Raw genomic sequence first — 10,129 nt, 5'->3', positions numbered from 1 at the left:
AGCTGCAGGGAGAGGTGCCCTGACCAGGGGAGAGAGCGGGACCGGCAGGGACTTCGTAGAGAGCGCCCGGCAGGAGTAGGGGCTGCTGCTGAGGCCTTTGGTTTTTCTTTTTAAAGTAATTTGGGTTTGGTAAAGAACTCTCCTTGACCTTTGGCAAGAGGAGGAGTGTTGTGGCTGAAGATGGTATGTTTTCTCATATCACTGCTCTTACTAGATCCTAGCGGAGGGCGGGAAATGAATGGGTCCCCGTGGGCTGAACTCTGGATTAAAAAGAGAATGGTGGGCTTCCCTGGTGGCGCAGTGGTTGAGAGTCCACCTGCCGATGCAGGGGACGCGGGTTCGTTTCCCGGTAAGGGAAGATCCCACATGCCGCGGAGCGGCTGGGCCCGTGAGACATGGCCGCTGAGCCTGCGTGTCCAGAGCCTGTGCTCCGCAACGGGAGAGGCCACAGCAGTGAGAGGCCCGCGTACCGCAAAAAAAAAAAAAAAAAAGGGAATGGTGTCTCCCGGGTCACTCAGATCTGGAGGGGGCAATACCCTAGAGCAGCACCCTCCAGGAGAACTTTCTGTGATGGTGAAATGTTCTGGATCTGTGCTGCCCAAAACCATGGCCACCAGCCACGTGTGGCTGTCGAGCCCTTCCCTGTGGCGGGTGAGGCTGAGGACCTGAAATTTCAATTTTATTTGATTTTAATTAATTTAAATTTAAAAAGCCATGTGTGGCTCTTGGACAGTACAGCCCTGGGAATAATGCTCCTATTGAGAAGAAGTAGAAATGTTTTCTCTCAGCCCTGCCCCTCACCCCAATCTAGAAAGAGCTTTCTTTCGACGTTGGGAATCGTGGGTAGAGTCAGTTCCGGGGCTAACTTCTGGCTTTACCATGTAAGCTGCGGGGCCTTGGGCAAGGGACCTATGTAGGGCATGCAGTGTAGTACCCGGCACACAGCAGGCAATAAATGAGAGCTATGGTCATTTTAAAAATAACCTCCCCGTGTGGCTACTTGCACGGCATTTGTGGCAATGGAAGTTGTACCACGGAAGAAGAAGGAAAGGACTTTCCCCAAACAGAGCTCAGTCGCCATAGAAATTAACTGGTATCAAGCACACTGCAAGCTTAGAGGTTGAACTGATGTCCTAGGTCACATCTTGGGTTTTAACTTCAAGGAAAAAGAACTTTGAAGCAGATGTGAACTCGTGCCCAGAGCCCCACATCACCATTCCGGTCTCGCAGTGCCTCCTAGCCCTCAGAGCCATGTCTGGGGCCCCTCATCCCTTACATTACATCGGCACACCTGCTGGCCGAGGGGCCACCTTTTCCCTCCACCACTCTTAGGTGGAATCTGCAGACGTGCATTCATTCATTCAGCAGACATTGACCAAGGGCCTATGATATGCTGGGCACTTGGGATACAGAGATGCTGAAAACACAGTCCCTGCCCTTTGGAGCTCAGGACCTGGTGGGAAAACAAAAGTGAGCTAAATCCCTATCTGAAGTCAGCACAGGTGCCTTAGGGAGGGATGTTAGGGATCACCGTCCAATCTGGGGAGACGGGAGGAGCTGGTAGGGGGCAGCATGGTCACCTAGCTGAGTGCAGAAGCCCTGGGGATGCAGCCCAGAGCCGGGGGAGCCAGAGGATGACCAGGCTGATCTCTGCGAGGGACCACGCGGGTCCGGAAGAGTACCTGGGGATCGTTTGTCCAGCCGGTGTACCCTGGAGGTGGGGGAGGGAATACCGTGCCCTGGGCAGGACTCGGCTGAGCTGCACATGCCTCTTCCCAGAATGAGGTCACGGGCCAGCTGTTCTCGGCTGTGAGAAGCCCAGGCCTTTGTTAGGGCCAGAGGGCGGCTGTCACATGAGCCTTGTGGAGTGGTGGGGTCGCCCTGCCAGCCTCTGGCCCTGCCTGTGCGAAGAAGCATGGCTGCATTTGCAGAATGTCTCTGCGCTTCCATTCTATTGTGCTCACCACAGCACGTGAAAACGGAAGGGGAGGTGCGTGTGGGAGAGTATGTGTATGAAAGCAGAGAAACGAAGTGACTCAGCAGAAGTCACACTCACAGACGCAGGGCAGGGGATGGAGGCCTCCCAGAGCCCTCGGCATTCCCACTGAGAGATGAGTTATAGGTGGTGGTGTCGGCTTCCCCCTCCCCCATCCCCAGCCGTGTTCCTTTCTACGTTGGCACAGGTTACCTAGAAAATGCTGCTAAAAATATAGGTGACATCCTCAGGTATATTATTGATTTTGCCTTTGAAAAATTCTGGTCATTTACTAAGTGTCCCCATTTCTCCTGCGGCCTGCGGGAGGGATGAAAGCTGGTCCCTCTGGCAGGTGACGACTTTTGCAACAAGAGCTGGAGAGCTGGGAGGCATGGCTGTTCCATGGACCAAGCTCCACAGGCCCCGGGGCGGAGTGTGGGTACGGGTTATCATCAGTGGTTAGGGGGTCCTTTTGTTAATGCCAGGGGAGCGCCCTGGGGTAAACATCTATCCTGGTGGATTCATTTCTTTGGGCTTCCCAGAATTCCCTCCCTGTTGCCTCTATTTGAAATACCAATCTCCTTGGGATGTCTCACTCATGAAGCTCCACACACCTCGGTGAGGGGCCACAGGAGCAGCATGGTTGGGGGTAGGGGTGGGGGTGGGTCCTTGAGAGGCTGAGAGTGACCCAGGGTGGACCTGCTGGGATGGACTGGTCCACGGGGCGAGATGTGAAAGCTGGCAGGCCTGACCTTCAGGTCTGGTGTCGGGAGAAAGGGATTGGTTTTACTCCGAGGGTTGGACCCCACCTGGAATTCATTTCCCAGGCTCTGAAAGGCACACTGGGCGCCTGCAGAGTTGCAGGAGGGACCTCCTGAGGCTGGGAGGCCTGTGTCTTCTAAAGCCCCTCATCAGGGATAATGCCACCCTAACAGCCATATCCACTGTCTGCTGTAAGGAGCCCTGCCTGGACCTTCCGGAATCCCAGCTGCTTCATCCACCTGGCAGCTACAGAGGGCCGGGGAAGAAAAGGCTAGCTGATGTTCCTCTAGCACTTTTAATTTAAAAAATCATTTTCCTTCTCCAGCTTCAGTTTCTTTGTCTACAAAATGTAAATTTGGAGGCATTTTCTCACTCTGGATGAGATGATTACTTCTCATCCTGGTCGGCACACTGTTTCTGTTTGCAGGTCAAGATACCAGGGTGATGCCAGGGAGAGTGAGCTGGGCCTACCTTTCCACTGAGCTCTGCCACTCAGAGCTGTGGGTTGCAGGGGAGTAGGGAGGGTGGGGGAGCCGCTCTGTGTTTCAGTTTTATTTTACTTTCCCATCTATGAAATGGGATAATAATACCTGTATAACTTAGACGGCACATGATTATTGGAAGGCTCCCGCGAGATAATATATGACAAAGGACATTGTAATAAGAGAAGTAATATATAAGTAAGGGGTATTATTAAATGACATTTGGAAACGAATTCAGCCCCGCCCTGTGCACGTCAGCTGGTTCCCCTGGGTGTTATAAATGGCTCTTTCACAGAATATCTTTGTCTTGACTATAATGGGCTCAGTTCTGAAGAGGACTGGACCGTAGGGGTGTGTCTCCTCTATTCCCCCATTCATCCTAATAGCATAACCCGAGCCATATGGTAGGGTGGGCTCTGTCTCCCACCCATGAAACCCCTGCTCAGAAAGGCTCTGCCGGGGGCGTTCCTGCGTTCACTCCCTTCTCTCTCTTGCAGGGAAAGGCTCTGTCCCTCCAGCGCCCCCAGACCCAGTTTCCTAGGCGCTGGGGTCAGTTTGCGGGCCTGACCGGGCTATTAGCCCTGCCGTAGGATGAGGGAGGTGAGGATGAGGCTCTAACTGCTGGACTGGGGCCTCGGGGAATCCTGAACCGGGAATGGCTGGGGCAGGGGGCCCGGAGGGAGTTGGGGCGACCCGGCCCTTGGGGCGTTCTGCCCCCGGACCGGCCCCCGCATGGTTCCCTCTCCTGTCCCGGCGGGCGCTGGGCTCGCAGCCCTCCTTGTTCCGCCAGCCAGGTTGCTGGCGAGTTAGACCTCCCAGCCTCACGGGGCTGCTGTGCGGCTGCGGCGACGTCGGCGACTGCGGCGTTGCGGAGGAGACGGAGGGCTGGGGAGGCGGCGCCACGTGAGTCTCGGGCCAGGCCAGGGCTGGGGCCTCGGCGGGAGATTACCGTATTTACCGAGGCCAGTGCCGGCCCCTGGGGGCGGGTCACTGCAGGCGCGCTACCGTATTTGCCGGGAGCCGCGCAGACCCTTTCCGGGAGTGGCGAGCGCAGCGACTTAATTATGTATTTATCCATGGTTGCGCGGTTCCCCCCGGGCGCTGCGGGAGCGGGAGGGCGTGGGTTGCATGAATTCCCTAAGGGAGCCGGTGCTTGTAGCGGAATGGGGTGGGTTGCTGCAGCAGAGTGGGAGGCCTACATATTTTAGTGGGGGTGGGGTTGCGACGCAGAGTTTACCATATTTCTCCAGGATCGCTCCGGCCTCAGGAATTGGCAAGGCTGTGCGCGGGGGGGTCGGGTGGGTGGGGTCAGCTCTTTTGATTAATGCCGGTATTTGAAAAGGACAGCGGTGCGGAAGGCTGGCCGACTTTATGAGGGTGGAAGGGGCGCGGGAGGCGCTGCGGAGAGTTACCGTATTTGCCTTGGGCAGCGCAGACTCGAGGAAAGAGCCACTGTTGGAGGCCGGAGGAACTGGGGCGCAGCCTGGTCTGTGAGTGTGGGATGGGATGGAGGAACCTTGGGGAGACAGGGGGGGCAAGGCCTTGGACCCTCTCGGCGGGCGGGGCCCTTGGTCAGGGGTATAGCTGGGGAGTGGGGAGGCTGCCCAGAGACAAGGCCGGGCTGAGATTGGCCAAGGGGACAGCGATGATCTCTCTTTGCAAACGTCCATGCAGCTGCCTGGGGAAAGACTTGTGGGTGGGGTCTATTGCAAGTAGTACTTGTCCCCTTCTCCTGGGTGAGTGGCGTTCCACCCCAGCCTGAGGATAGGGGGAGACAGAGGGGGTGCCTCTGGGACCCCACTCTGCCGATAGGTCCACTGAGCTTGTGGTTAGCAGAGAGATCTGGAAGTGTGGAGAAGGTCTGCATGGAGGACCAGGGGAAGGGCCAGCAAGCTTCCCAGTTGGGGGTGGGGGAATGCAGGGGAGTGGCCAGCTCCTTCCCTCCCAGCAGGCCCCAGCGCTCTACAGAGCAGGAGCCTAGGGTTTTGGGGAGGCGTGAGGGTGGTGGCCGCAGACAGTGCCCCAGAAGCAGTGGTCCTTTGGGTATTGATGGCGCTGTGATGGTGGCCAGGAGGGTGGTGGTCTTGTGTGTGTGTGTGTGTGTGTGTGTTTTGAGGGGAACTTAGCTGGTGAGCAACTACTATGTTGAAAAGAGATTTTGACAGTGAGGAAACTTAAGGCCTAGTCTTGGTTCACCTTGCTGTGTGACCCTGGGCAAGTAAGTGGGCCTCACCGAGCCTCAGTTTCCCCATCTATAAAATGGGGTTCAATAAGCCTGCCCCTTCCTCAGGGCTGTTGTGAGGACAGTGGGAAACAATTTAAGAGGAACACAGTGCCCTGGGAAAGAGGATCCTTAGGAGAACCAGTGTGAACGGGATGGAACTGAACTTGGGGGTGTTTGTTGAGCGTTGAGTGTTCCTCAGCCTTGGGCCAGGCTTTGCTGGGGCGATGCCAGATGCCAAGAGGAATCAAGCTGAGACCCGCCCTTTGGGAGCTCACAGTGTGGTTCAGTGACTTGCAAACCTTTTACAGGCATGCCTCATTTTGATAAACAAAGAGCTGCTGCCTTAATGTTTAACTGAGGTTACTTTCAAGTTTACGGGGCTTTTGTTTCTTTTTTGAAGCTTTGCAAAAATATCTTTAAACCACTGTTGACCCACCCTTCCCTCCAGATTGGGGATGCACCTCCCTACCCCCCTTCTTGAGAATCTGGTTGGAGAGATAAGACGCATCCAGGTTCAGTATAACTTACAATACTAGGAGTCCCTGAATATTACTCATCAGCATTTATTCAATGCCTTGTGTGGCAGGCACAGTGTTTGATGCGGGGCACAAAAGGAAGCAGCTCTTGAGCTTCCCTGGTGGCGCAGTGGTTGAGAGACCGCCTGCCGGTGCAGGGCACACGGGTTCGTGCCCCGGTCCGGGAAAATCCCACATGCCGCGGAGCGGCTGGGCCGGTGAGCCATGGCCGCTGAGCCTGCGCGTCCGGAGCCTGCGCGTCCAGAGCCTGTGCCACGACAGTGAGAGGTCCACGTACCGTAAAAAAAAAAAAAAAAAAAAAAGCAAGCATCTCTGTCCTTAAGGTGCTCACAGGGCAGGGAGACAGAGGTGGCCTGACAGACCAGCATGCTGTGTGATGAGTGAGGGTCACAGGGTTGGGTCACGTGGCTCCGGAGGGGCTGGAGAGGTCAAGGAAGGATTCTAGCAGGAAGTGTCATTTTAGAAAGGCCTGAAGGAGGGGTAGGATGTGATTAGGGGTAAAGGAGAAAGAAGGGCATTCCAGCAGGGGGACACAGGCTCGAACAGGACTGGAGAGTGGCGGGTTCTGGAAGCCGTGGGCGCCCAGGGGAGTGTCCTCCCTGAGGCTGGGGCCTGGGTGATCCTCGGGTGCCCCCTGACTACTCTCTCTGCTTCTGCCTCCCCAGGGGCCGGTGATTGCAGCCGGAAGCGCCCATGACCGAACTGGCGTCCTCCGGGGACAGGTCCCCCCCTGTGGGGGACGGGGAGGAGGGCCTGGGGGACGATCGAGGCCTGGTCATCCACCACCCTGCGGAGGAGCAGCCGCACCGCTGCCCACTGTGCGGCCAGACCTTCTCGCAGCAGCCCAGCCTGGTGCGGCACCAGAAGGCGCATGCCGGAGTGGGCCGCGCGGCCGCCTTCGTGTGCCCCGAGTGCGGCAAGGCCTTCAGCGTCAAGCACAACCTCGAGGTGCATCAGCGCACCCACACGGGCGAGCGGCCCTTCCCCTGCCCCGAGTGCGGGCGCTGCTTCAGCCTCAAGCAGAACCTGCTCACGCACCAGCGTATCCACAGCGGCGAGAAGCCGCACCAGTGCACGCAGTGCGGCCGCTGCTTCCGCGAGCCGCGCTTCCTGCTCAACCACCAGCGCACCCACGCGCGCATGCCCGCGCCGCACCCGCGCCGCCCCGGCGTCTTCGGGGAGCGGAGGCCCTACTTCTGCGCCCGCTGCGGCAAGAGCTTCGCACGCGAAGGCTCGCTCAAGACCCACCAGCGCAGCCACGGCCACGGGCCCGAGGGCCAGGCGGCCCATTTAGGCCGCGTGCTCTGATGCGCGCTGGACCTGCTGCCTCCGGCTGTTTTCTGCCCCAGAGCCGCATCCGTGACCTCTGGAGATGGCGCTGGGCTTCGGCCCCCTCTCTGGCTGGGATCCCGGGAGACTGGGAGGGCTGGCTTGGGGTCTCAAAGGAGTGGGCCGCCTCCTTCCGCTCCTTCCCCAGGACCCTCTGGCTGGCTGCACACGGCTGCTTTGGGCCCCTGCGTTGGTTTTCCTCCGCAGGCCCACCCGGCTTAGAGCAGGTGAGACCCGGCGCTGGCCAGAGCCCGTCTCAGACTTGTTCGGGGTCAGGTGGGGACAGGTGAGGGAGGTGGGGCGTAGTGAGCTCCTAGGTCTACGACTAGCTTCTTACTAGATCTTCATTTCCTGAATGTCAGAGTTGAAAGCGACCTGGAGGAGGTGCTCTCCACAATCCGCAAGCCCACCCGCAGCCCCTAGGGTCTCCTGGCGCCAGCACTTACTGTTTGGTACCCTTGAGAAGTCATTGCACTTCATGGCCCAGTTTGCTTATCTGTGAGCTGGGGCTAACGATGAGGGGTCCTCCTCCCTGGTATATTGTGAGGATTGTAATTGCTGTTAGCAGACAAGAGAGGGTGACGTCATTAATTGAGCGCCCCAGTGTGCCAAGCAGTGCGCTGCGCAGGGCTCTTGGGAAGAGCACAGCCACAGGCCCTGTCCCCTGGGGTGCTCGCTCATACAGGGTGATGCCGACTGTCGGCTCTTGTGGGGACAGACTGCAAAGTGCTCTGGGAGGCGAGGTGAATGGTGTCGCCCAAGGCAATTTGATGGCTTGAACTGGGTCCTGGGGACGGATAGGGAGAACAAGGGTGTGGAAGGTTTCCAAGGCAGGGGTCCTACCTTGGAGGTTCACATTTGCTCTACAAAGGACTTTGTGGCAGAGGGAGGGGACACTGAGATGTTTAATGGGAAGAGCCCAGTGATCTCAAGTGCAGCTCAGGGACAGCTGGAAGCACTGAGGAGAGATGGAAGTGGGACGGGCAGGAGCCTCGAGGTCCTGGGGTCATCCGGGCAAAAGAAAGGGAGGCTCCCCAGGAGGCTTGGCCGAGGTCATGCAGTGAGAAAGGGGAGAGCCAGGACCCGTCCCCCGGGCCTCAGATTCCAAGTTGATGCTCGGAGGCCTGGGCTTCTCAGCCATTTGGCAGACAAGGACACTGAGACTCACCCAAGCTGGCCCTACATCACACGTAGGAGCTAGCGGTGCAGCGGTAGAAGCCTGGACCTCATTTTGGGTTCTGGACCCCAAGACCCTTCATTTCTACTGTATCATTGTTAAGAGAGGCTCTTACAGGTGGGAAAATGGGACTTTGGGGATGTGGGAATGTGAGCCTGGGCAGGGGCATTGCTAGGGGCTGTGGGTGTCTGAAGGGGACATGGCATCCTGGGTAGTGGGTTGGGAGGAAGGAAGCTGGGGGCTGGCAGAGGACCTGCTCTCATAGAGCCCTTGTTCCACACCCAGTCCCGTGCTCAGCGCTGGAGACCCATCCCTGCGCTCTGCCCTTCCTTAGAGCCACGGGGCTTCTCAGCGATCAGTTGTCCTCTGCCTGCCGCCCCTAGGTGGCTGTTGCACTGTGGACTAGTACTTAGTGGTGGAGATTAAGAGATTAAATCGGGACCCAGGACATCTGGAGCCAGTCACCAAGTGCCCTGAACCCACGTTGTCTCATTGGTAAATGGGATTAGTAATGCTTGGGTGCTTGGTAGGGGCTAAGAGGACTCAAAGTCCTGGATGGGTGCAGGGGGCCCATGATTGCTCCCTCGTAGCCCTGGAGAGATGGCTGACGGGGGCTGGGCAGGGCCACGTCCCACCCCAGACCTGACCCTGGTCTCTTTGTCTTTGTGAACAGATGAGGACTTTACAGGACCTCTGGGCTATGTGCAAGGCACATCTGACACAGTGACTAGGAATGGGGCCCTGGGCCTGTGCCCCGGCATGAGGACACGTCCCCTAAGAAGACCTACCTCGGGAGCTGACAGCAGAGGGACACATGGAGCCTGGAATTGGAGGCAGGTTCTGCGCCCTGGTGGAGAAACTCCCCGGACCTGCTGGGAGTCACAGCCGCAGAAGAGCTCGTGCTGACTGCCTGGCTGTGAGCCTCCGCTCTCCCGTGGCAGCAGGGACGGTGCCTGTGTGGGACGCCTGCTTCTCTGCTCCCGCCTGGCCCACCAGAGACGGGAGGTGAACTGCCTAGGAGAACACAGCAAGTTGGTAGCAGACTCGGCTCCAGAGACAAGACCTTCCCCCGGGTGTGCACACACCTGCAGGCTTCACTCTCCTTTCAGAGCAACGTTCTTAACACTTTTGGGGTCGTGAAGCCCTCTGACAAGATGGCAAAGGTTATGAACCTTCTCCCCAGGAAGACACAGATAGTCACGTAGATGCAAGAATCTACGAGCAATCCCAGGAGCTCCTGGACTCCAGGCCGAGATCCTCGGCCCCGGGACTAACCCGCCACTCCTTCCTTACCTGACACAGAGCCCCGGGTCAGGGCCTCCGTTCGAGTAGCATTTCATCCCCTGCCCTCCCCAACCCCTGCCCTTCCTTCCCTTGTTCAGAATAAAGAATTCTGAGGAGGGGCCTCTTTTAGTCACTCTTTTCTCCCAGACCTAACAAACAGCGCATCAGGTTTCTGGGGCCTCTCTTCCCTTCCCCAGATGTTGCTGGAAGCTCGCTGGGCTGGGCTGGTCTTCTCTGGGTTGTGGTTGCTTGCTGGGGCTGTACCTGGCTGGAGCTCGGCAGGATAGGGGGAGGGCTGGGGAGGAAGTAGAGCCTCCCTGCTGGGGCCCCCTGGCTCCGGGCAGGGAGAGAGGCTGGCAG

The 10,129-nt window shown here is 58.0% G+C and overlaps 1 protein-coding gene across 5 annotated transcripts; it reads left to right on the top strand.

Annotated features, from left to right (window-relative positions):
• LOC132524075 (zinc finger and SCAN domain-containing protein 2) lies at window positions 1-9,902 on the top strand. Of its 5 annotated transcripts, XM_060155920.1 has the most exons (4): window positions 1-183; window positions 3,717-3,819; window positions 6,645-7,535; window positions 9,159-9,902. In XM_060155920.1, the coding sequence occupies exon 3, from the start codon at window positions 6,673-6,675 to the stop codon at window positions 7,285-7,287; it is 615 nt and encodes a 204-aa protein (XP_060011903.1). In that variant the 5' UTR covers window positions 1-183; window positions 3,717-3,819; window positions 6,645-6,672; the 3' UTR covers window positions 7,288-7,535; window positions 9,159-9,902. The 5 variants fall into 5 exon arrangements, with proteins under 5 accessions (XP_060011903.1, XP_060011902.1, XP_060011905.1 ...); XM_060155919.1 differs by lacking the exon at window positions 3,717-3,819; XM_060155922.1 differs by lacking the exons at window positions 1-183; window positions 3,717-3,819 and adding an exon at window positions 4,183-4,285.
• The last annotated feature ends 227 nt before the right edge of the window (window positions 9,903-10,129 follow it).

The sequence above is a fragment of the Lagenorhynchus albirostris genome, chromosome 8 (assembly GCF_949774975.1).
Source record: "Lagenorhynchus albirostris chromosome 8, mLagAlb1.1, whole genome shotgun sequence".
In the NCBI taxonomy this organism is placed as follows: domain Eukaryota; kingdom Metazoa; phylum Chordata; class Mammalia; order Artiodactyla; family Delphinidae; genus Lagenorhynchus; species Lagenorhynchus albirostris.
Note: the sequence above shows the minus strand (reverse complement) of the source record. Positions and strands in the feature narration are given on the sequence as shown.